Below are 27423 nucleotides of genomic sequence, written 5' to 3'. Positions count from 1 at the left end.
ATGCTCAATTTAATTGTTGGGATTTTATACCTGGTAAGTGGACGCACGGCGCGCGCCAACGAGGGTGCCACAGGTAGCCGCTTCGTCTGCAACGCAATCCCCCCGGGAGCGGAACCAGGTTGCGGATACAGCCCCACGGGGAACCGCGTTCAAAGCACGAGCCAGGTGGAGGACGAGTTGCGGAACACTATCATCCAGCTCCGTGAGACCATACTGCTACAGAAGGAGACGATCGTCAGCCAGCAGGGCACAATCAAGGAGCTCAACTCCAAGCTCGCGCGATGCGAGTCGTCCGTGGACGACACGTCACAGAGCAGAGCTCGGGGTCAGGGCTCGAGACGTAAGGAGTACGGCAAGAACACGATGGGGGACCTGCCCCGCGACCCCAGCGAGACCATAGACCAGTTGGGCAAGACCATGCAGAGTCTCAAGGGTCGGCTCGAGAGCTTGGAGGTGAGATTGCGCGCGCCAATTTGTTGATCTATAACCAAAATGTAGGCCATTGTTGAATCTGCGCTACGTTTCTATCTTGTCGCAAGTATTTCCCGCCCCCTTTGCCTCTGACTTGTCTCATCCTGTTAAACTAACACACATGCAGATTATCCATGATATGCAGCAGATAAAACCTCGCGTGGATTGAGCTGGGTCACCTGGTAAACACATTCACTCAACGCTGTGCATTATCAACAGACATGGTGTCAAAGGTTTAATAATTTCTGTTTTGCGTCAAGATTGACTTAAAGAAAAAAGTGCACATGCACATGGTAGCCTTTTTCACGGCAGCTCATTTAAAATCATAAGGCACACACCAATCTAAGGATAAAAGATAAAGAATACTTACATGTAAATTATTCAATAACTATATCGTTTTTTAATGATTTGCACTGAAATGCAGTGCTCTAGTTTTGTGTTGCATGTGCTCCAGTGAGTTTAATCTCTAAAGACCAAACATCTATCTGTTTTTTGTCTTTTTCACATGGCTCAGTAATCCCATTCATAAAATATTTAGGTCATTACCAGAGGAGAGCTGCTGCTTTGCATAGTACAACCTGACAAATAGGTGTTATATTATCAGTAGTGTTATATTATCAGTATTGCCCTTTATGAGTCATGTGATTGAGCTCCAGAGATGTGAAGTAGCAGTCATGCTCAATCCGAATGAATAGATAGGTTCTCTATATCTGTTTTATTTCTCTCTCTCTCTCTCTCTCTCTCTCTCTCTCTCTCTCTCTCTCTTCCATATAGACACACACAAACAGACACACACACATTGGCACATACACTATATCTATCTCTCTCACTCTGTCTTACACACTCACACACACAATTACACGTACACACACACACGTATACTCTATAAATATATTTATATCTATATCTACCACTTGCGGACGCTCTTGTTTCTTCTCTGCAGAATCAATATTTTTATACTTTTATATTTTATATTACATGGTCAAGTTCATCTCACTAATAACTGCGTAGTGGACCTTTAAATTCCACAACAATCTCTCTCCATCTCATTATCTCTCTCTCTCCTCTCTGTTTCACACACACACAGGCTTCTCTCCATCGTGCTCCATCCCTTCCCCTTGCTTCACCCACAATTATGCATGATTGAATGCCTTAATACCCCACCCCCCCATCTTGATCAAATGAAGGATGTATTGCAGCTGTCCACTGGAATATGGAAGCCATATTTTCCGTGCCTTATTGATGTCGTCCCCATTGATCTTCATGTGCTTACCATATAACGATTGTTAGAAGGTCGATACAGCCAGGCTCTCTCTCTCTCTCTCTCTCTCTCTCTCTCTCTCTCTCTCTCTCTCTCTCTCTCTCTCTCTCTCTCTCTCTCTCTCTCTCTCTCTCTCTCTCTCTCTCTCCCCATCAGTAAACATCCATTTGGCAGCATTCAGATGGAATTCAGAGTGAAGACCTTGAGGAGATTGGCCAGGCCTACAGATAGAGAATAGAGAGAGAGAGAGAGTGACAGATGGTGTTTGGATCAGTGCCATCTGGATTATTCAGCAGGTTCCATTGTGTCAGGCGAGATTAATCATCGTCGAGTGTCACACAGTGTTTGAGGCGGCACAAGGTGGTGGTTCGACGTATGAAGAACCTGAATTGACTTTTGGAAAGTGATGATGAGTGGTAGACCTGAGTAGAGCGTTTGTGTCAACGACATCGCCTATGTTCACTCATTGCGGATAGTGTAGCAATCCAGAGAAATATAAATCCTATATTAAGGAGTTATATCCCATCAAGCCAGGGGACCAATCAAACCTGCTTTTTTTAATGAGCAATTTGATTCGCTTTACACTTTTTCTGAAGGTGCTCCCATTTAGTTTTTCTTCCATGATTGCTCAGCCTAACTTGTAAGTCTGGATACGTTTATGTTTGGACAAAAGTATCTCCTTCAGGACCACATTCAATCAAAGCTACTCTGCGTAGTGTTGATATGACATTATTATACAACCTGAGTCGTTTGAAGGAAGGATGCCATTCCATTTAGGAGAAGGGGTATGTAGGTCTAGGTCTCCACAGGGACTGAATGGAACGCGGCCTAAGAGGATCACATGGCTGCTATTGTCAGTGTCTCTTCATTCACAGCTCTCATTTTCTGTCTCTTACACAAACTCACACTATTCAATTCTACGCTTATATTCCCTCTCTGTCTGTTTGTCTGTCAGAAGGTTGGTCTGACTCTCTATCTGAATCATTCTTCCATTTTCTATTTTTTATCTTCTTCTGCCTGCTTAAGCTATCCATCTGCCTGTCTATCTGGCTGCTTCTGTTTTATAGATCTACAGGTCTGTGGTTCTGTTATTTTGTTGGTCTACAACCTCCCCTTATGCCTGCTTTGAATGTGCAGATGTTGCAAATGTTGACGGAGAGGGAGGGACTTCCATCCGTTACAGTTCCATGAATTCGGGGGGGAGAAGCAAGAGAGGGGGAAGGACTTCTGGGGAGAGATATTCTTTCTGTTAAATTTTTCCAGCTATTGCTTTGTCAAATGTTTGAATAAAAAAAGTTGTTATTGTTTTGTTAGAAGAAGGGACCAGAGCTGACAGGATATAGTCAATAACACATAGCACATTCTATCGGCCAAATTTATCTACCTGTTTTTTTGTCCACCTGTCTGTTTTTCTGTTATTCTATTGGTCGATCTCCAGTCACTTACAACCTTTCTCCCCCTTCCTCCTCTCAACATTGAACCTCCACCTCTCCCAGCAGCAGCAACAGCAGCAGCTGCGTCTCCCTGGCACTAACCTGTCATTGCCCAGCGGTGGCGGAGGTGGCGGGGGTCCTGTGGCGGCCCTGCCCCCCCTGGCCCCCCTGCCCACAGAACTGCGAGAGCTGCTCCGCCAACGGCTGGAGGTGTTAGAAGGCCAGCTGCTGAGAAAGGTGGCTGAGCTGGAGGAGGAGAAGAGTCAGCTCCTGAATGAGACGGCTGACCACCGCCAGCGCACAGAGAGCACGCTCAGCTCCTTGCTGGAGCGCATCACCGAGCTGGAGAGAAGTAAGGATTCAGATTAAGACCCAGATTCTGCTTCTGATTCAATTTCAAATGCAAATTCAGCTTGAAATTCCGATTCTGAATTAGATTCAGACCTGATTTAAATTTGTTTAAAAAATGTCTGTATAAATCTGAATTACAATTACAATTTCAAATATAGTTGCATGCAACAATAAGGGGGTCTTGAAAAATGGCGAGTATGGTGGCCATGGCCTGATGAATTCATCATAGTAAAGTCTTCCATACGTGGCAGATATAGTGAGTTGGTAGGTATGGTAATATGGCATTTGTGTGCCTTATAAACTGTTTTTTTCAAAATAATCACCAACAATATTTATAAAGTATACATTGTCAAGCCTTCAAAGCCTTAAAGATCCCATGGCATGCTACTTTATGGATGCTTATATATAGGTGTTAGTGGGCCCCTAATACAGTATTTGAAGACGTTCAAGAAATTCAGCCTTGGTGCAGAATTACAGCCACTACAAGCCAGTCCCACAATAAGCTCTCCACAAACGTGCCGTTTTTAGAGGTGGGTCAAGGTGGAGGGTGGGGGTGTGGCCCTGAGCAGCTTGTGGCCACGGTACCATGCACTAGTGTGGAACACTGAACACTCCGGGTGCTCCGGCGGGAGTCCTGGAGCTCTATATCTAAATAATATCATATTATATTTAGATATCTATATAATATAATATATATTATCATGGTCAAAAGCTGTTTGCGCCTCCTGATATATTATGAATCTCAAAAGACTGCGTCGGGTTCTCAGACGCCTCTGGTTCTTCGACTTCCACGTCAATATTAAGTACAGACTGAACCGCAAAATGGAGGAGAAAGGGATTGTTGCTTGCGATTGTTGCCTGGGGTTGTCTCCTGCCGGAGCCCCGCTACCGTGGCAGTGGGCAGCGGGGCTCCGGTGGGAGACAACCCCGGGCAACGGGCAGTGTTCAGCTGGCAGCGTTCATCGGGCAGCGGGGCTCCGGCAGACAATCCTGGGCAACAATCCTTTTCTCCTCCATGTCACAGTTCCCAATTCCTTCTCAACTATGGCCGAGATAACCCCCACTACGCATCTCGTTGTGGAAATACCAGAGACCTCAGAGAACCCGACGCAGTCTAGTCTTTTCACCAAATGAGAGCTTTATGCAAGCTTGCGTTATTGTGTTTTGTGTTATGCGCCATAACACCAACAGCAGAATGGTTATCCAAATAACAAAGAACACATGCGTTACAGTGTGTGTATTCACACACACACATGTGGCGCTCGCGCGGTCCTAGCTCATTGTCTCATTGGCGGGCCAAGCAGAGAAAGGGGAGGTAACCTGGCCCCATATCATCATCATCATCTTTATTTGGACTAAAGTCCAAAAGAACACACAACTACACATAAAAAATAAGAATATAAAAAAAGACAAGCAAACAAACAACAAACAAAAATCACAAGCATTTATAAAAGACATTCATACCAGTACTTCCACATTGGTGACTGGTACCTAATTCCACTGCAGCTGGGATTGATCAACAGAGTTATTATGTTGTTCTGTGACATATTCAAGCGACAGATGAATTTGTACATCAAATTCCTCAGCAGTGCTCTAAAGGTGCTGACCCCTGCATTACAGAATAGGGCACTAGTACTACAGCTCCTTGGCTTCCTTAGTAGGATCCTTAAGCAGTCATTATAAGCAACCTGCAACTTCTGAAGGCTTGCCTTTTTTAATTTGACCCATAGGGGTGCAGTGTATAATGGGGTACAGTATGCTTTAAAAAGTTTAATTTTTACATCCTCTGAGCACATATGAAATTTAGCCAGAATATTAGCTTGGGCATATAATATGTGACATTGTCTATAAATATCATCAGATATCTGGTCTGTGATGAGATGACCCAGGTATTTAGTTTTCTTACAGACATCCAAAACTTGTCCTGACAGATAGAAATCTGGAAAACACAGCTCTTTGTCACCTTTAGTTACATATCAGAACAACACTATTTTTAGCATTATATTGCACATCATGTTTCATGCCATACTCAGAACATATATTCAGGAGCTGTTGAAAGCCAGCACTGCTAGGGGAGAGGATAGCCAAGTCATCCGCATACATAAAATGATTTACCAAAGAGTTTCCAATCATACAGCCAGTTCTGCATACATTTAGTTCTTTGGATAGTTCATCCATGTAAAGGTTAAATAGAGCTGGTGAGAGTAGCCCCCCCTGACGCACACCATTACTTACACCAAAGGAAGCAGAGACACTGTTGCCCTATTTGACCTGCATTCTCTGTTTGGCATACCAATAGAACAGAATCCTTACAATGGTATTCGGGGCACCCCCTTTGGCTCAGTTTCTTAAAAAGCTTAAGATGATTAACCCTATCAAATGCCTTAGATGCATCAATAAAACCAAGTACAATAGATGAATTCTGCTTCATGTACATATGGGTCACCTCCTTCAAGGCATAGATACACAAATCAGTCCCAAGTTTTGCTTTAAAACCAAAATGATTACAAGTGGTACCCAAGTACTGAGTTAAGCGTTCAAGTAATATTTTCTCCAATACTTCTCACACTACGCTGGCTAAGGCTATTGGCCTATAGTTATCTACACTTCCAACCTTGCCTGCCTTGTCCTTTATGACAGGCACTAGAGTGACAGACAACATGGAATCAGGCAACAGTCCATGATTCATGAAACTAGTAAAACAGATGGCAAGTAGTGCTGCCGCCTTATGGGTTGCAAACTTTAGGTGTTCTGCTGTAATGTGGTCAGAGCCACTTGCTTTCTTATCAGCTAACTGTTTTACTGCATAATATACTTCATTGAAAGTAATTAATGTATCCCTGTTGGAGATATTACTCATTTCATAGGGGGCACTCTTGATACAGTTAAACAAGGCAGAATAGTGTTGCCTCCACAGCTCAGCTATCTTGTCACTCCCAGAAACACCCTCTATGACACCAGGAAGTGATGTGTTAGTCCTGTTCAGAGCTCTCACCTCCTTCCAAAAGCCAACAATGTTGTTACAGAGAAGTTTGTCAGCTAAAGCATCTGCTCTCATGGCCTGTTCATGCTTGTCAATGTACCGGATAGCATATTTGTATCTGGCGTTTGTCATTTTTCTATACTCCAGGGGCCTCATGTACTAAGACTTGCGTGGATTTCTGACAAAAACTTTGCAGATGCCAAAATCTGGAAAGCTGCTGCGCACAAAAAAATCTGGATGTATCAATCCTTGCGTAAGCACGATTTCATGCAGATTCTCTTTGTACATCCCTATTAACGTGAAATTGTGCGCACATGCACAAGCCCGTCTCTCCACCCAGTCTCCTCCCTCATTTTATATGCTAATTCGTATAAATAGACCTGCAGTAGTGCGCTCGTTACGAGAAAGGAGAAAATGGCGAAAGGAAGAAAAAATTACTTTAGTGAATGCAAGGTGGAGGTGCTTATTTCGGAGGTAGAGGCCAGAAATAAGATCTTGTTTGGCTCTCTTTCCTCCGGAATCAGCACCAAAAGCAAAAAACTGGAGTGGGAAAACGTTGCCAAGTCGGTCAATGAGGTTGGGGCGGAAAGCCGAACTGTGGTTGACATTTAAAAAAAGTGGTCGGACATCAAGGTGGAAATAAAAATAAAGTTGTCTGCCCACCGGAGAAGCGTGGGTCAGACGGGCAGCGGGGCGGAGTCGGGGAGCTCGCCCTATTTGAGCAAAGGGTGGCAGCTGTGATTTGGGATTGGCTCACTTTTGGCCAAAAAAATCATAATAGTCGCGGAACACCCCTTCATTTCGAATGCGACCATCTTCTAACAAGGCCAACACTGCCATTGTCAACCTATCGATTATTGCCACATTTTGTGCATGCTTTTATATTCTCATTTATTTTGATGCATGCTGACGGTTGTTCCCATACACCCAAGGTGTCAATAATATGTACATAATTCGAAATCGACCGGCTGGTTCATTGATAGATTGAATTTAAGTAACAATGGCTTGTTCTTACTCCACGCAACATCAAATAATAATATTGCAGTCAAGAATCTGACGACAAATGCGTTAAGAGAGATCCATTAGCGATGTCATACGTGGTCCTGAAATATGTAACGTTTAATAAACAAGTCATCACTGAAAATAATATTGCTGGGGCTTCCTTTTAATATCCTTTTAACTCCAATAGTAACAATATATTTTTATGGGTCTGTTTACGTTTAGCCTAATATCAACAACAGTGTCACATTATGCGTCTCGACAACAATAACGCATGATTGAATTGCATTTAAGATCACACATCCCGACGTTCAAATCCACTTTGAACTAGCCTCATATTGCAATACTACTTCATCATGACTCGTGATCGAGTAGGCCTAATGTTGTTGCGCTGCATTGCCTCTATGTGCCGCCAACTGACAAAATGAAGCAGAAATGTGCGTAAGCCAGGCATTTAGTTTGCATGGAGAACCGCACTTTCTCACGTCAAGTCAGTCTTTGTACATCCGTTTGCGTGAGAAGTTGCTTATGCAGCTTTTTTGTGCGTAAGCAAGCTTTGTACATGAGGCCCCAGGACAGGCCCATTTCTGGTTCTGCCCGCCTGTACCCATGCCAAAAAAGCCTCCTTAGCTGCTGTATGGTGTGCTGCCACTAGGGATGTCACGAGAACCGATACTTCGGTACCAAGTCGATACCAAAATTCTAAAAACGTGACGGTACTCGTTTTTCTTAGTACCGTAGGTACCGTAGGTACCGAGGATGCAATTCCTCCGGACATCACATGGGCAGCATATACACCTACACGGGAACATGGAAGATGGCAACTGCAGCTGCAGCGAGTGTGACGGCTCCGCCTCGACTCGTCGATAAAAATAATAGCAAGAGTCGTGTCAGGAAGTACTTTGCTTTTGGAACGCTGCGCCGCACGACTGTTTCAGACGGGACCCGTTTCAATGTTGCGCTTCTAAACACGCATGGTACGACTGCGTTCGGCATCACTTACTTGATGTTGTTTTGATTGAAGATCGGCAGGTTGTAGTGGGTGCGGCGGTGAATGTGTGCGTGCGCGTGCGTGTGTGTGTGTTGCGAGCGTATGCAATTTCAAAGTAACAAACCAACTCAAAGCCGATGCATGCATCCAAAACTATTCGTTCAAAACCAAATAAACAAATCAAAAACAGGGTTGCTTATTCGCTTCAAATACTTTTTCTTTTCAAAACTTAGTAATTAATACGGCACGGTACCGAGCGATTGAAAACAATGTTGGTGTCTCCTGTGGCTGCCTTGCACACCTGCGTTATATTACTTAATATTAGGTTGGAAGTTATGTTTTAAACCCTACCATGCACGTGTAAATGTGCATGGTAGGGTTGTGTAAATGTGAGCCACATAGCTGCATGACTGCCTGCTTTCAGCGCGTATTTTTATTTATTTTTTTATTACTTGAATGCTACATGCCACTGTTCATTTTTTGTAATGTTAATAGTGGTTTATTTTTATTCATTACTTGAAGGCTACATGCCAGTGCCACTGTTTTTTGTAATGTTTAAATGTTTTTTAATAAATTAGTGTATGTTGAAGTACATGGGATTTATTGTTTTGTTTTCGACCGTGGTATTGCGTATCGAGAATCGTGGAATTTCACTGGTATTGGTATCGACTACAAAATTTCTGGTATCATGACATCCCTAGCTGCCACAAGTTTATTCCATCCTGGCTTGTTGTTATTACGTTTTCCAGTGTATCTACACCATGACTTACTGGCCTCATACAAAGCTTACACAATACAGTCATATATGTCATAAAGGGATTTACCATGAGAAATGTCCTTACAGCCCACATCTGAACACATATTTGCATCTCGGGGTATACATATATTACTTAAGGCTACATCAGTTTTCATATAATATGATGATAAATCATCATTTGTAAGTTTTGTCCAGTCTAGATAGGCACTGCAGCCACTATTCACTTCATGAGACAATTCGGGAAGGCTTTCAACTTCAAGTGTCATGGCAAATGGAACATGATCAGCCATGGATGTCCCATATAATATTTCCATAGACTGTACTGCAGCATGGGCATCAGCAGTGCTGATGCAATGGTCAAGCCATGAAGTTGTATGCCAAGCCTCACTTATATAAGAATAACTGTCAGCAGGTAAGAGCAGTTGACTAGATATTTTGAGATTATTATCATCACAAAATTATAGCATATGTTTGGCAAACAGAGACTGACCATCTGACAGGTCTGCATTCATATCACCAACCACACACACACTTGTACACTGATTCTCATGTATGAAAGAATTTATAAACCCAAGCCTTTCCATGTAAATGTCTTCGTTCTGTGGACACTCATAAGGTGTGTATACATTGAGGATAATGAGCTCTTTGTTACTAAGCTTCAGATGTACAGCAATGCACCCATCAGCTTGAGTCCTTATAACATTAATCACAGAGTCCAACTTTTTTTGCCACAATATGGCTACACCCCCTGCAATCCTTCCTCTCACTATTCCCATAGTAAGGTCTGCAGTGGATTCCCCAGCACCATGGAAGTTATCATTAAAATAGTTCAGTTTTCCCAAATCCTTTTTTTTTGGGTTTGGGTAAGAAAGTTTCATGTGACATAAAATGTCACATGTTTGCAGCAGATTATCTACTACACTCCGGCGTGCCCTGTCTCCTGCGCTACTACCAACACGCAGCCCCCGACAGTTATAGGATACAACACGCATTAGGATAGCGTAACGGCAGCTCCTCCAGGAGTAGTATCGGACGCAGGGGCGGCCTTGCCGGGACCTTTCACATTGCGCGGCTCATAATAACGCCTCACAACAGAGCCTTCAGGCCAGAGTTCGGGTCTATACATCTCCACAACGTCCTTACATTCAGCACACACTTTAAAAGAACTGTATCTATTGTTCACAGTGTCAATGCGTTCACACAGTACATCGCGGCCAAGCTTGTCTTTAAGATAATTCGCCTTCCTGCGCCAAGATCTGGTGAATTTGGTGGCGAAGACGCTTACCATTTTTGTTTGAACCACTTTAATATTACCTTGCGTGCCTGTGCCAACCACAGGCTTGGACCTCTTGCGCGCAGCATTGCCGGTGTGCCGTTTCATCAAGACATTGCAACTCTCGGTTCTCTTAGGCCCCCCGTGTTTCAGCACACGGCTCTATTCCGGAGACATTGGGGGTGCAACAGAACCTTCTGCGCTCTCGTTCTCCATGACGCTCAGCGATCCCCCACGACTCCCCCGGGCCTGAGCCACCATCAAGGACGCGGCCGGGACATTGGTCGTGGAGATGTTGGTGTTTGGGGAGCCGGAGATGTCAGCAGCTGTTAGCATCTCCCCAGTAGCGGTATCCTCTGTTGGGGCTCCAACCGGGCACAGGATCACAGGTGACTCCACCAGCATTCGGCCTGGCTAGGCTACGGCTTTCCCCGCCCGGCAGCAGATGATTCTCCATTGTAGCAACTCTGCGATCGATAGTGGCCATGACAGACCACAGATTCTCTCCAACCTCAGCCTGGAGTGTTACAGCGTGCCTCAGCGCACAAATCTCACTATGCAGGCACTCCATCTTGCAAAGTAAGTTAGATACATCCATGTTGTTGAACGTCACAGGCGATATCTCATCCAGGTAGTTTGAAACAAACCGCAGGATATTTTCCCCGTACTCATTAAGGATTTTGAGACAACTTTTGATGTTGTTGGCATCCTTTTGGTTACCTTTAAAGGCCACATAACGCTGCTTAGTATCAGGGCATAGTTCAAACAGCACTTTCCTCGAGGACTCGATCCATTCAGAGTCGAAGTTGTTTGTTGCAAGCAAGACTAATTCGTCTTGGCTCAGTCCTTATTTTAATCGCGAGGAAGTTGAGAAGCTCGTCCTCTACAATTATTTTGTCATCAACAGTCTCATAAATCCACAGTTTTGATCGAGGCCGCCCTAGGTTAGTAGCAGCCGGCGTACCGCGCCTCGGCTTGTCCGCCATTACAAACCGGACACATATGACGACATATGGGGCCAGATCCCAAACCCGCGCGTTTGAGCGTTAATTTTTTCAAAGGCGGAGCAAGATACCTACTGCTTGTTTTAAACCTAATGTAATTTTTAGCTACTGGGGGACCAGTGAAAATTTCATGCCATGGGGTACACACATCATCGGCAATGTGTGTACCCCTTTAAATGCTACCAGGCATACTTTATTGATGATTTTGTATAGGTGTTAGTGGCCCCTAATACAGTATTTGAACACTCATTCCAGAAATTCAGCCTTGGTGCAGAATTACAGCCACTATGAGCCAGTCCCACAATGAGTTTTCCACAAACATGCCGTTTCTGTGTCTGTAGCTTTAAATGCTAATGAGGAGGAGCGAGGCGGAGCAAGGTGGAGGGTGGGGGTGTGGCCCTGAGCAGCTTGCGGTCACAGTACCATGCGGTAATGTTTACAGTGGATGTATCGCAATGGCTTGGATTCATAATATCATCCGGAGGTGCACACAGCTTTGGGCCCTGTTCTGTAAAATATTCTAGAACACTCCGGGTGCTCCGGCCGGATTCCTGGAGCTCTATATCTAAATAATATAATATAATATATAGATATCTATATTATACAATATATATTATCACGGCTAAAAGCTGTGTCCGCCTCCAGATGATATTATAAATCTCAAACGACTGCTTCCACTTCCACGTCAATCTGAAGTACAAATTTAACTGCGACATGGAGGAGAAAGGGATTGCTGCCATTTGCGGACTCCCGGTACTTCCACAACGAGAAGTCTCCCGCTGGAGCCCCGCCGGGCAACAATCACAGGCAACATCCCTTTCTCCTCCATGTCGCGGTTCAATCTGGACTTCAGGGAGTCAAAGCCAAACTACCTTTCCCCCAATTCTTTCTCAACCATGGCCGATATGAACCCCATTACGAGTCTCCTTGGGGAAGTACCACAGACATCAGAGAACCCGATGCAGTGTAGTCTTTTCACCAAGTGGGAACTTTATGAAAACGTGCGTTATTGTGTTATGTGTTATTCACCATAACACCAACAGAAGAATGGTTATCCAAATAACAAAGAAGTGTACAACACTTACGTTACAGTGTGTGTATTCACACACACACACACACACATGTGCTGCTCGCACGGTCATAGCTCATTGTCTCATTGGCGGGCCAAATTCTCTGGATACCTAGTGCTTGTTTTACACCTAACGCCATTTCTAGCCACTGGGGGACCAAAGGCCGGCTAGGGGAACTCATAATAATGTTAGAAAACCTCATAAAGTAAAATTTTCATGCCATGGAACCTTTAAGGCCCATCCTGTGTTGGAGAGAGGCCTCGGTTTGGATAGGCGAACTTCAAACCAATGCATCCAATTTTTTCAGATAATTTCATTTTGGCATGGGTATACTATGGGATCTCCTCTTAGTAGACGTCTTTGACAGCCAAGCCTACATGGTTTTATATCTGCTGTCTTTGGGCTTATTGCTATGAGTTTAAGACCATATAGTCTGACAGTCACCTGGTACATGCCAAGTTTGCAGCTTTTACCAACTCCGGCATCAAAGCAGATTTTGTGTTGGTGTTTGTTTCAGTTGTGGCCATTGCATAAAATCGAAATGGTCTGACCATATGGGTTGCACCTTGAAAGTTTTTCTCTGCATTTGTGGATCATGAGATTCGACAGTGAGGGTTATTCACACTTATTCACACTTGATGCCCGATATGCGGGCATCCGTGTCGCTCAGTCATCAGTAGAGTCTCCGGCTGGTTTAGGGGGGCGGGCTTGATATGACGTAGGGTCTCGTTTGTTTTGGTTTGACCGCAGACAGCACGGAGGCAGAACGGGCAGAACTCATCGCAATCATCTTAAATGTTGCTGCAGCAATGCATCATATATTCCGTTGCATCCACAACATCTGCATTGATCGATAAAAGATTGGAGCATGAGTTAGAGACAAATAGAAGAAACAACAAACAAGAAAGGCGCCGCGAACGACTGCGTTACCGGAGGAAGAGAGCATCTTTTTTTGATTCATTTCACATCTAACAAACACTGGGACAAATGTAGTTGATTTCTGAACGTCTTCCCTGTGCTCCTTGACTACGGTCTGGGAGCCGACAGCAGGAAAGGTGTAACATAATAATAAAAAAAACTGTTCTATATACACGTGCAGCTGTGAACTCATGTATTGTAATTTATTGTATGATGTGTACTTTGAGGGTTACGATAAGACCCTATCATTTACATACTTGCCAACTCTCCCGATTCACGCGGGAGACTCCCGATTTTTAACCCTATCTCCCGCGATGCTTCCGGTCAGTAATTTCTCCCGTTAATCTCCCGATTTTACAGTGACGATTGTGAAGATTGTGCGGGATTCGCAGTATCTGGCAACCCTGGCCTGCCTGTGTGCAAGCCGGTGACGTGACTCAGTCACTCGCTGGAGGCAGTGATATGCCAAGTAGTGTTGATACTGCCGGAAAATAATAAGATGAAGAAGAAGAAGTCGCTCACTGCGGTTTCTGTCTTCCCGCTCAGTTCAGCGTTCGTACAGAGATGGATAGAGTCTGCCGATAAGCAATCGGATTGGTGTTAGTTTCATAAAGTTGTCAGTTAGTACGTTTGGGATTTTGAGGAGGGAAGGATGTATATATCTTTAATTTGATGTGCAATAAATACTGTAAAAAAAATAATACTAAATACTACATCAGGTTTAAAATAAAAGGCAAGAAATGACAACAATTTATACACACACCTGGTGAAGGAACCTTGTTCCTTGGGCCGATACACAGATGAAAAAAATCTCCCTATTTTTCACAACCCAATTTTGGCAAGTATGCATTTAGCATACATCATGAATAACTCTGAAAAGCAGTGCCACATTTAAATATTTTTTAAACCATTCAGCGAACAAAAGGCAACAGGCTGATTATCGTTTAGGGTGCGGATGCCACTCAATGACATGCAAACGTAGACCGAAGCGTCATCAACACGCCCACTCAACTGGTGTGAAATGCCGACATTCTACTGCTCATTCACATATAAGGTAATTGACATTTCCGTCTTTTTTCAGGAGGTCCAATGTCAGGATATGTGATTCACATATACGGCCCGTCGGGAGAATAGCGAGTTCGTCCATGTGAAAGCAGCTCATATTAGACTTAATGGAAATGGAAGCCTGTTGAGAATGTTGAACTTCAAGTGCTTGTTATAGCGCCACTTATGGTTAATTCTGGCCGATCCATTGCATCCCTCACTTATTTTACTACAAGCCTGCCAATTTATACAACTTTTGAGCATGTCGAATTTGAGATATATAAAACAAATTGAATAGTAATGAATGCAATGCGATTTCGTAGGACTCCTAATTACAATTAAAGTACCCAATCGTATTCTGAGAACTTTGTCTCTCAACAGTGGAAAATCATCATCGATGTGGATGTTATCTATCCATCATGCATCAAGATTGAAACTGAAATTGAGTTTGTAATGCTAAAAAATAGGGTGTGTTTTTTATACAAGTTGTGGCAACCCGTCTCCGGCACAGCGCCTCTGGAGGTCCAGGGGGCAGGTTGTGGAGGCTGTGTACCACAGATTTCCCACAGATGGCGCCAGTAAGAGCATTGGTGACAGCCAATCATTGAAATGGGGAACACCTGAGGAGCAGGGAGGATGCATGCTTCAAAAGGCAGGCTTCCACACTCATTCAGGGCTCTCCTGGTTCGTGTATGCAGAGAGACCAGTCGTCAGGGGTGAGGTGTTTCCTCCCTGAAGAACAAGACTGTGGATTCCTCCAAAGATGTTTTTTGTTCTATTTAGTAGTAAGATACTTTGTTTGGTTTTGATTAAAAGTGCCGTGTTGACTTGAACTAAAACTCGATTTGTGGGCTGTTTGGGACGAGGCGGTTCACTCTAGCTGAGCCGGGTTGCCACATATGGTGGAGAATGCAGGCAACTCTACGTGTTATTGTTTTTTTGAGTGAACGCCCAACCTCGTCCCGCTACGTTTTTTTTGAGGGAACGCCGGACGTCCAATGGAGGCAGCGCAACCCAGTTACGAGTTTTCCTTTTCACTGAAAGCCCGAACCCCAATGCAGAGCCTTGACGGAACTGCAGGTTTTCCAGTGGACGACCAAACCCCAATGCAGAGCCTCGACTGAGCCGCAGGTTTTTCAGGGGATGACCAAACCCTGATGCAGAGCCCCGATGGAGCTGCGGCCACCGCCCAGAGAGAAGCTGAGAAACGAGTACTCCTTTGGAAGGCAGTCCAACAGCTTGATCAGTGGGCCACGCTGAACGAGAAGACCAAGCCGTTCCAGGAGATGCCTGAGGAGAAGGGGACCCTGAATGGGGAGATCCACGATCTCAAGGACATGCTCGAGGTTAAGGAGCGGAAGGTCAATGACCTACAGAAGAGGATGGAGAACCTGCAGGAACAGCTTCGGGACAAGGAGAAGCAGATGGGCAGCCTGACGGAGAGGGTCAACTCTCTGCAGGCGCACACCTCCATTGCCAAAGACAAAGTGAAGCAGCTCAGCCAGGACCTGCAGGTGGAGAAGCAGAAGACGGGCCGGGCGGAGTCCATGATGAGGGAGCAGCACGCGGTCATGTAGAAGGAGCTGGGAGGTATGCAGGCTAAAACCCAGAGTGGCTACCAGGAGCTTCAGGCCATGCAGATTAACATGAGGGAGCAGCTGGAGGGCCAGATCAGTTGTCTCAAGCAGGAGAACCAGGCCCTGAAGAGGGACGTGGAGGCCCTGAGGCAGCAGGCCTCGGAGCAGACTACGTCAGAGTCAACGGTTGAGGAACTGACATCCCAGCTTCAGCAGAAGGATGAGGAGGTCCACTCCATGGAGGAACGTCTACAAGCGGCGCTGGGCTGCAGCTCAGCCACCGAGCAGACCACAGCCCTGGAAACTCTGCACTCCAGAAAGGTCAAGGAGTTCCTGGAGCGGCAGCGCATCAGGGTTGAGCGCTGGCGTGAGCAGTACGGGATCCAGCGGGAGCAGGTCGAGCTGCGCCGGGAGCAGGAGCAGCTACACTTCGGGCAGTACTACCGCTCCGGCAAGAGGCCCTACAGGTTCCAAGGGCGACACCGGCCGGGGCGGGACAACACAAACACAGTATCCAGCCGGGACGCGTGTTCCTGGCCAGTCAGAAGTGCCCCGAGGCTTCATCAAAGGGTGGTGGAGTGTGGCAACCCTTCTCCGGCACAGCGCCCCTGGAGGTCCAGGGGGCAGGTTGTGGAGGCCGTGTACCACAGATTTCCCACAGATGGCGCCAGTAAGAGCATTGGTGACAGCCAATCATTGAAATGGGGAACACCTGAGGAGCAGGGAGGATGCATGCTTCAAAAGGCAGGCTTCCACACTCATTCAGGGCTCTTCCCTGGGTCACACTCGAGGAGAACCCAGACGACATGGGTGAGGAGAATCCACACAACGGAGCAAGCCTATGGATGCCGCCATAGTAGTTTTCTGTTATAGTTAGTAAGAGTTCCTTTTTTTTGTTTAATTAAAAGTGCCGTGTTGGCTTTTGCACTTATCCAGACTCTTGGGCTGTTTTTGGGACGGAGCAGTGCACTCTTGCCAAGCCGGGTTGCCACAAAGTGTACAATCCTACAATGTTGACTATTCAATATTTTTATATTTTCCGTACTCTCCCTGGGCTACTTTTTCGCACTGCACCTCACTCTTAAAAAAGTTGAATCTGGTAGCAGCATTTGTAGTTAATTAGTTTAAGGAAAATCCAAGGGCACGTTGATACTTCAGGGTATCTCTTTGATGTTAGACATCCAAATTAACACTTGAAATTAATTGCCTTCCCCACAGGAACGCCTATTAGGAGTCCCGATAGTCACTGGACACTGCTTCCACCTGCCTCAGGCTCTGTTGTCTCCATGTTTTAATGTTTGATATAACAAAGCTTGAGACAAAACACAAAAAGATGATAACAAATTAGGACTTGATAATGTTGCCCTTTGTTAAACAGTCCAGGTATTGAACACCTATTATACCAGGCTACACACATTTCTCTATTCAAGAGCTTGTGTGTTGCTTTGGATCAATGTGAGTAAAAAAAACGAAAAAAGCAAAATTGCAGCCGTGCGGTACAGCAGCGGCTGCTAATGGCTAATGGGTGCTGTCGGTGACGTGCACAGCCCTTTCCACTGCTGGTACTAGTGCTAAGCTAATTCAGTTCAACCATGATGAGGATCACTATCTTATTCTTAGCACAGCCCTGCTACTGCTGCTGCAGCAGATAAGAAACCACTACACATGCAGGACCCAAAAAGCTGTTGTTATTGTTACCATTAAGGTTACTATGGAGTCATGGATAATTCTTTCCTCTTTTGATATATATGCTTGAGGGCATTTGTGTTTGTGTATGTGTGTGTTTGTATGCCTGACATTGCTCCACTTCCTTTCCGATTTCTCATTTTGTACATTTCTTCCTCCCTCGCTAAATCTTCCCCTGCGATCCCTCATTGATTATTCCATCTCAATCACCGCCATCCAGTAGCTTCTATTTCCGTGGGGTATTTTGTGTGGATTAAGGGCAAGCAATTTCTTGACCACAAGTTTGAACCAGTCATTTATCAATACTGAAATCAATACAGATGAATCATTTTACTGTCATCCTTGATGTGATTTGTATAGCCCTGGCCACCTGCGCAAGCCGCTGTTTGTCAATCACTCTGATCATCAGAGCTATCTCTCATTATGGTCACCTTCCACCTCAGCAGCTGGAGACTTTCAAACTGTACAGCAGTCATTGCCGCTACCTATTCAAACAATAAATTACAATTAGATTAGAGAGATGACAATGAAACAGAACAACTTAATTGTATCAGTCATCAATAGCCACAAGCAATTTTGTCCTCGACGAGAGCTCACATAAACCCACATACAGTATATCACACCAGTATTGACATATTAATTGTTTATTACATCTCCACAGCTAACAACGCTTTCAAGTCGCCGGAGGACTTCAAGGTGTCCCTGTCCCTGCGCACCAACTACCTGTTCGGCCGCATTAAAAAGAGCCTGCCCGAGATGTACGCCTTCACTGTGTGCATGTGGCTGAAGTCCAGCGCCAGCCCCGGTATCGGCACCCCCTTCTCCTACGGTGTGCCGGGCCAGGCTAACGAGATTGTGCTCATTGAGTGGGGGAACAACCCCATCGAGCTGCTGGTGAACGACAAGGTAGGCGCTAGGGCTGAATGATTAACCAAATTCAAACCGACATCACAATGTAATAGAACATGATTTTCAAATCACAAAGGCTGCGTTTAAAAAAAAGTTTTTTTTAATGTTACACAATCTAACCAATCAGAGGGTCGGAGTTGGAAACACGAGGCCACGTGGGTTCACGTGTATGCAACGCTACCCTCCACTCACATGAGTGAGAGCAGTTGATGAAGGAAACAACTTGCCACGCTACTCTTTGATTTGTTGATTTTGACATAAAAGAAAAAACCCAACCACCAGGATGTCAAGTAGGCCGAATACCACTCTGCAGTGATCACTGACCAAAATGATGGAGAGTATAACCACAAAAATACTCTGACGATAGCGAAGTTCATAGGGAAAGATATGATCAACACGGTGACCATGGCCGGGTTTACGGCTTTGGTAAAGACACTGGATAAACGGACCGAACTCGAGACGTTTTTTTATTGTCTCAGACTTTTCTTGGACATATTTCCCATAGATTGCGTAACACCACCAAAAAAAAGACCCTAAAAGGTTGATCAAGGGTTCATGATGATCGTTGGGTGACCTCCCCAAGCCCTGCCCACTGGGCTTTTTCCTGTTTTCTTGAGAATCTTCAGGGGGGAGTATCATTGGACTCATCTCAGGGCAGCCTATTGGTTCCCCCCTAGCAGAATCCTTGGCAGAGGTTTGTGCTTTAGTGAGCACATTTCATAGTATTTGTTTTCCGCTTGTTATTTTACTTTGTGTGTGTACTTTGTGTGTCATTATGTGTTGTTGTTATGTTCTTGTTCTTGTGTAGTGTTTTTTTCTTAATTGAGCCTGGCAACATGACTGCGGATGTGTAGGAGTGTGCAGAGCAAGCATATGGCTTGATAAACAAAGCCTTCCATAGTTTATGGATAGTAGTAAATAAGGAAAGTATCGAGTCCTGGGAAATGTTATGCTGTTGGGATGCTCCACTGTATCTCACAGGGACAACACAGTATGGGGTTTTAACACAAACCCTACGATATAATCATATTTGTTATGATTTGTGACTTTTTGGACATTAAACTATGATCAGATATTATTCATTATGATTATGAATATTTTCTTTGGTCATACTACCATAGATTATAGTAATTATAATTATTATATTACTATTATTGTAATATATATAATATTTCTAAGTCGTAGTAGTCATAATAGTAATAGTAGTAGTAGATTGGTAGTAGTAGTAGTCATACATTTGCATTTAGTCATTTAGAAGTTCTCAGCCTTAACGCTGAGAACAAAGTATGGAATCAAACTAAGAGTCGCTACAGATTACCTAGTTTAAAAAAAACAAGTGGACAGAGCTTAGAGTAGCCATAGGAAGAAAGTATTATTGTAGTAGTAGTAGCGGTAGTACCAGTAGGTTACTTCTCAAGTACCTCTCCCTCCAGTAGTCCTGATTTAATTTTATACGGGTCACTCATTTGGTTGACCCAACTCCTCTGGCAATACTTAACGGCAAGGCCTCTTATGATTATTGCATGGAAATGAAAAGCGCGAAGACAGCAGTTTTATGCGCAGACAGCATATGTTGACCGTTAGAATGTTTAATTGTGGATCTCTAATGATCATTAGATGCCATCGCTCTGAATTACACACATTTGTTTGTTACTTAAACAACATTTGTTTGTGTAAACCGGGATTGTAACAATGTCTTATTCCCCTGTTTGTGATGCCAGAGAGTGCTAGTATGGGTGTATTGGACGGTGCTGTTGGTGGAGCTTAGTTGTCAATTGAGGGCTTAAAGGGTTTTCCGTTACTTTTTCCATTCTGTGCCCCTTGTTTATTATTGTTATTGGCAGGGAGAAGATTTTCAACCAGCTTTTCTCTAGACATCAATAACACATAACACAGAATGAAGAAAATGTAGGGATTGAACAGTGAAAGAGACAGATGACAAAGAGAGAGCAAGAGAGAGAGACTGATAGAGGGTGTATTAGAGATCAGAGAACTGTATTCAAAGTATGTATGTACAATATATAGGCATGTGCTAGTGAAATGCGAGCATGCATGTGTTGTGTTTGTGTGTCCACCTGTACATTTGGAGGATGGTAGCAATCAATGAACCATACGTGCTGAATATGATAACCATCCATGTGTTTCCATCCATTTATTCATGCTATTAACAGGTTCCCCTGGACACATCGATAATGCTCTCTGCTATATGTACCATTAATAACAATGCTTATAATAATCACCATGCAAAGTAATAATGATAAAAGACTGCAAAGACTGTATTCTACCATTGCTACCATAGAGAGTACTGCAGTATAAACCAGTATAGTCTGACTTTGTCCAAAAGGTTATGTGTCCATGGTGGTAAAATGATTTACAACACTGTGTCTGTCCTGATTCAAATATGGCAATACCAATGGTAAAGGGTACATTTTGTTTGTGAATTGTTTTAAACATGGTACTCGGTCCTATAAGATCTACAACATAGTAATATGACATTGTATCAGTGTTACTGAAATAGAGTGAAATTCTATGTTTTTGCCAGTTTCCACCCACCAGTTTTGGAACATTACACCCTGCTCCGAACATATAACGACACCAAGTGCCTCTGGTATCCTCCTCCTCTCTGTGGATGTGTCAAGCTTTGTCTGGGCAATAGTAATGTTGATGGCAGTGTCCGAGAGAGGCTTAAACCCAGATTTTTATAGTATTAGGCCATGGTGTGTGTGCATGTACGGATGTCTGGAGCTTGTTCTGGGCAACAGTTGATTTTGATGTTAGGTTCCATGAGAGGGTTAGGTTTCTCGTACCCTTATAATATAACGTTATGGTGTGTGGCACCATAACAACGTATTAAAAAAGGTGGTGTGTGTCATAACTATGAGGATAACACGTCCCCCCTCCATCCTAGAACTCTTAGCCCAAAATGTATTCAAGTGTATGTAAGTTTTTGATCTGAAACTGTAATTTAGAAGATTGCTTAGAAGCTTACAAATAATGAGACTGTTGAAGATGTAGGTCATTAAGCAGCAGGTAAGGGTGGGGCATCTTGTCCTACTCCAGGTTTTCTGCTGATATTCGTGTTCGAAACCTAAACCTTTCTGTCAGAAGTAAGTCAAACCCTAATCTCACAAATCAGACATAATTATAGTTTTGACCAATCACATCGCTGGAGGCAGGTATCTGTAAGCATGTAAATGGTGAACACAAACTCGGGCCAGCGCTAGTTAAAGTGTTATTCCGGCGAAAATTTAACTCAGGGTCTTTTGGGGCATGACAACACATAAAATAAGCCCTCCAGACCCTTTTCTCTCATTGATAATCAAGTAGCCTATAGAGTTTGCCCCAAAATGTACAAATTGGAAACAGCCAAGTATCAAGAGGGGATATTGTTAAGTCAAATTTGTTTGGCGCCTATGTTATATTATTTACGGTAGCCCGTAATTGACTTGTGTGGACTTCCTGGAAACATGGACCTACCAGTAAGGCACAGACTTTTAAAACAGTCTTTATTAATAAACTCCCGGTATGCTAACTAAGTTGTTGATGCTTCGTTTTATGTGTAGGGACCCTAGTCATGCTACTGCAGAGGTTTGGCACTATTTTGAGCAATATTAGTGGTTAAAAAATGCAGATTTGGACGCATTCGTTCTGCCCCTGGCCAATAACATGTAAGCCATTTGGGCTGTTAGCGTTGCTCCGGGCAACTTGGGGCAAGCTCTATAATCGATTATCAACGAGGAAAAAAAAGGTTCTGGAGGGCTTATTTTATGTGTTTTCATGCCCCGCCGGAATACACTTTAACTGCCAAAAAGTGTCTAAGTTTTCATTAAAAAAACAACGTATATCAGTGTGTAGACATGCCACTGTAGGGATGTCACGATACCAGAAATTTAGTAGTCGATACCAATACCAGTGAAATTCCACAATACCCAATTCGATACCAAAAACATAAACAATAAATCCGATGTACGATGTACAACATACACTCATTTATTAAAAACATTTGAACATTACAGAAACAGTGGCACTGGCATGTAGCCTTCAATGACTAATTAAAAATAAATTGTTAAAAATAATAATATAATAAAAAAATAATAATAATACGCACTGAAAGCAGGCAGTCATGCAGCTATGCTGCTCGCATTTACACTTGCATGCATGGCGGAGTTTAAAACATAACTTCCAACGTAATATTAAGTATTATAAAACGGTGGCTTAAATCAAGTGATCTGATTGGTTCCCAACTGTTGTATATTGAGCGTATACACACAGCTATGACGCCCGTTCAGTTTACAGAGTTCAGTATCACTCCGCGCCTAACTCTAACTGTTTATTTATATATAAAAGCGATAGCATAGTTCACTGAAGCCTAAAAACATGTTGATTGCTGGAGAGGGTGGAAATGTTGTAAAGCAATAGGCACACGGTAGCCGGCAATAAGCGACGCTGTTTTTGATTTTTTTTTTTGGGGGGGGGTTTTGAACGAATAGTTTTGGATGCATGCATCGGTTTTGAGTTGGGTTGTTACTTTGAAATCGCATACGCTCGCAACACACGCATGCACACACACACACACACACACACGTTCATTCATTCACCGCCGCACCCACTACAACCTGCCGATATTCAATCAAAACAACATCAAGTAAGTGATGCTGCACGCAGTCGTACCATACGTGTTTAGAAGCGCAACATTGCGTTCCAGATGCAAAGTACTTCCAGACACGACTCTTCCTATTAATTTATTTTTTTCGAGGTGGAGCTGTCGTACTAGCTGCAGCTGCAGTTGGCATCTTCTGTGTTCCTTTGGCATTTAACGGCAGACTACAACACTTGTAGCTATATATGCTGCCCATGTCACGTCTGGAGGAATTGTATCCCTGGTACCTACGGTACTGTAGAAAAACGAGTACCATCACGTTTTTAGAATTGTCGCATTGACTTGGTACCGAAGTATCAGTTCTCGTGACATCCCTAGTAGAAATACACTTCACCAGCTCGCGCAAATTTGTTTTCTTCAGTAGAATATCTTGATAACCAAAGAGGAAACAATGCACTCCCCCCCTTCTGCTAGTTCTGCTATAACTTAATAGGACTGCTGGATACGACATTAGTCAAACCCTCACCATTATATCCTACCACCATTCAGATTAGACTTCCCGGTGACATTTATTGGCAAGACTGTCATGTCTTCTGAGCTAAACCAATGATCGATGGGATTTCATTTGTAAAGGTTTGCAACTTGTTGAAGAAGGACTAACGTTAACACTGTGTTCCCTGGCATTCACACAATGTGACCCGCAGAGCTTTTATAAATTGCAAATTTGGTCTGACATGTTCCACATTTTTTGTATTTTTGTTTTCAACATGACAAGTAAATCCACGAGGATTAGCAGTCTAATCAAAATTCATATGGTGAATGAGGTTTAGCACCAGACTGGGTTTGTTAGGCTTGGAACGAACCACGGTGAGGCAGGGATCCGTTGTTTATCCACGGCTTCTTGTCTTCCATGAATACTAAGCAACAACGCAAGCAATCGTCTAACCTGTCGATTTAAATGCTCTACACAGCGTAGTGTCATTGTATGTATCGAATGTTTGTCCATAACATATGAACCCAGGTTATTTCTGAGATCCTCAGATTTAATTTAATCAAATGTTCCTGTGAATGTGAATCCACTTCTACAGATGCTGTTGGACCCAATAGATTAGATTTGAAATAACTGCAAATATTAGAAGGAATATATCATTATCTTAAGACAATGCTGAAATGCTCGTTGCAAACATGGTGTGATGATAAGGGATCCGGCAGTCTGTCTTTTGATCTGCAGACAAAGCAGAGCTCTACCAACAAAGGCTACCTTAAGAAGCGGTTTTCTACCTACTGCTCTGAAGGCTGTCTATTATGCATGGAGGGTGATGACGATCATCATCAAAGTATTATTCAAAATAGTGTGTGGCCCATGCGCCTCGTCGGAGGGGGAATTCTGCGCAGAACGAGACATCTTTCTTTGAGGAACACACATGGCTCAGCGACTCTTGACCATTTCCATCAGCCCCTTAACCCCTGCGACACACACACACACACACACACACACACACACACACACACACACACACACACACACACACACACACACACACACACACACACACACACACACACACACACAAAAACAACTACAGATGTACACAGACCCACTCACATACGTGTACCAAGGTGCATATTGCGCTGGAACAGGTGTGTTAACAACACGTGCAGTAAAAGTGTCTGGTAAATGCCTAAATACCAATACCACACACACACACCGGTTCCTACCAGTGGCGGTGGGTCAATAGGGTGCCGCCCCTCCATGAAATATTCACTTGAATATATCTGCCAACTATGATGATTAAACCATTACAAATACAAAATAAATCAACAAAAATACATAGCGTTATTCTTGTTTAATTGTGTGATAGACTGTACTTGCCTTGCCAGCAACCATTTAAATGCGTCTGAACGTCAATTCTTTGGGCTAGGCTTGTTATTGGTCATTCAAGATAAAGCCCTCCTTCAAGTCAGGGGCGCCGGTAACGATGAAGTCTATGTGAGCTCGCATACTTTTTGCTGTCTATCAAGCAGAGACAGCTTTTCATTAGCGCTTGAATGGACAATTCAGAGAATCAATCAAATAGGCTACCTCCCTCAGCAGCATTCGCGCAACACAACTACATCCAGAGAAGAGATAGATAGCTAAGAGAGAGAGTTGTAAAGGCACATTCCACCCATTTCAGTGGAGGAATTGGACTCCCCAAGCAACGTTATACTTAAAAGGAGCAAGTAAGTTACATATTAATTTAGTCTTTCGGCCTGTAGCATATAAAAAAAATGAAGCAACCCATATTTCTAACTGCATTTGAAATAGACCTTGAGACTCACAAAAAATGGACACTATAAGACAGTGATCATGATTTGCCTCAATATCCGAATAACAACCATGGGTCAAATAGCAATAGCTGGTGGAATGGCCATAAAGTAGGTCTGTATATGCAGTGTAAGCTTGTCCAGGCCCTGCAAGTCAGGGTGTAGGCTATGAATCTGAATGATTTTTTAGGTAGTGGCCATCCCCAAAATGCACCAGAAAACAGGGAGAATTTTCTGGGGGAGGACCCCCATAAAAGTCCATTACTGGGCCCCACCCACTTATTCTTTCACCAGCCGCCACTGGTTCCTATTCTCTTTTATAACCCACCTCTCTATTGTCCGGTGTGTAGGTGGCCCAGCTGCCTCTGTCTGTAAGCGATGGCCGCTGGCATCACATCTGCATCACCTGGACAACCAGGGATGGCTTCTGGGAAGCCTACCAGGATGGAGAGCGGCTGGGCACAGGGGACAACCTGGCCCCCTGGCACCCAATTAAGCCTGGAGGAGTCATCATCCTGGGCCAGGAGCAGGTGAGACCAGGAGGGGGAGGGGGAGAGGAGAGGTACGGGAATAGAGGCTGAATGATAAGTGTGTGTGTGTGTGTGTGTGTGTGTGTGTGTGTGTGTGTGTGTGTGTGTCTCTTCCAGTGTGTGTCTGTGTCAGTGCTTCAATTCCAGTCTGTGTCTACTCCAGTGTGTATGTGTTTTCTAGTTTGTGTCTTCTTCAGTGTGTGTGTCCCGTTGTGTGTGTCCCCCCTTGGGCCAGAGGTGCAGAACAGGCGTCAAGAGCAGCAGAATCATTAGAGGCTTAGGTTAGCATCGGCCCAATCAGCGAAACGTCATTCACCTTCTCCCCCCGGCCGGCACATCTTATGCTAAACACATCATAACCATAAATACATTTCCTTCTCCAGTGTGTGTGTGTGTGTGTGTGTGTGTGTCCATGCTTTTGTGTTTCTGTGTGTCCGACGCACACCATATTTTAAGGGAATTATACTTAGTATATACTAGTGATTCTCTAAGGGGTTGCGGAATTGCAGCAGCGAAGGTACAGGTGGATGAATAATTGCAGGAGGTGGCAGGTAATGCAGAGCAGGAGAGGAGTCAGGATTTATGTGGAAAGATTTTGATCTGGAGGAATTGATCTGATTTGCTGCGGAAAGGAATAAAAATATAGAGATATGATGGGGATGTTGAAAGATTGATATCTAATGTTGTCTTCATATATATCTATCTTTGCCTCTACCTCTATGCCCCTCTATGTCTGCCTGTCTGTTCCTATTCCCCCCCCCTCTCCCTCTCTATTCTCTCCCTTATTTTCTCTGTCTCTCTCTTTCCCCCTCTCTCTTGCTCTCACTCTCTGTCTGCCTCTGTTTCCTGTTTCTCTTTCTCTATTGCTTGGCTGCATGTGTCTCTATCTCGCTCTTTCTTCTTCTCTCTCCTCCTCTATCTCTCTCATCCCCTACCTGCCTCCCCTCGAACTACCTCCCCCCCAACTCTGTCAACCTCTCCTCCTGCACCCCTCCACCTCTTCTGAACCTTCTCCTTGTCCCACTTGGCAGGACATTGTGGGCGGTCGCTTCGATGCCACCCAGGCTTTCGTGGGCGAGATGAGTCAGTTCAACATGTGGGACCGGGTGCTGCGCCCCGCGGACATCATCGGCATGGCCAATTGCTCGGCCTACATGCCCGGCAATGTTATCCCCTGGGTAGACACCAATGTCGAAGTGATGGGTGGTGCCACCAAAGCACCCCTTGAGATCTGCGAGGACCGTGCATTCGATTCCTAA

At 44.2% G+C, this 27423-nt stretch overlaps 1 protein-coding gene across 2 annotated transcripts; it reads left to right on the top strand.

Annotated features, from left to right (window-relative positions):
* nptx2a (neuronal pentraxin 2a) lies at nt 1-27423 on the top strand (the record flags this gene model as incomplete). Of its 2 annotated transcripts, none has more annotated exons than XM_084488618.1 (5): nt 1-453; nt 3241-3517; nt 18480-18724; nt 25985-26164; nt 27196-27423. In XM_084488618.1, the coding sequence occupies 5 exons, from the start codon at nt 1-3 to the stop codon at nt 27421-27423; spliced, it is 1383 nt and encodes a 460-aa protein (XP_084344744.1). The 2 variants fall into 2 exon arrangements, with proteins under 2 accessions (XP_084344744.1, XP_084344743.1); XM_084488617.1 differs by having other exon boundaries at nt 3238-3517.

This window comes from Micromesistius poutassou, assembly GCF_964030765.1.
Source record: "Micromesistius poutassou genome assembly, chromosome: 1".
In the NCBI taxonomy this organism is placed as follows: Eukaryota; Metazoa; Chordata; class Actinopteri; order Gadiformes; family Gadidae; genus Micromesistius; species Micromesistius poutassou.
Note: the sequence above shows the minus strand (reverse complement) of the source record. Positions and strands in the feature narration are given on the sequence as shown.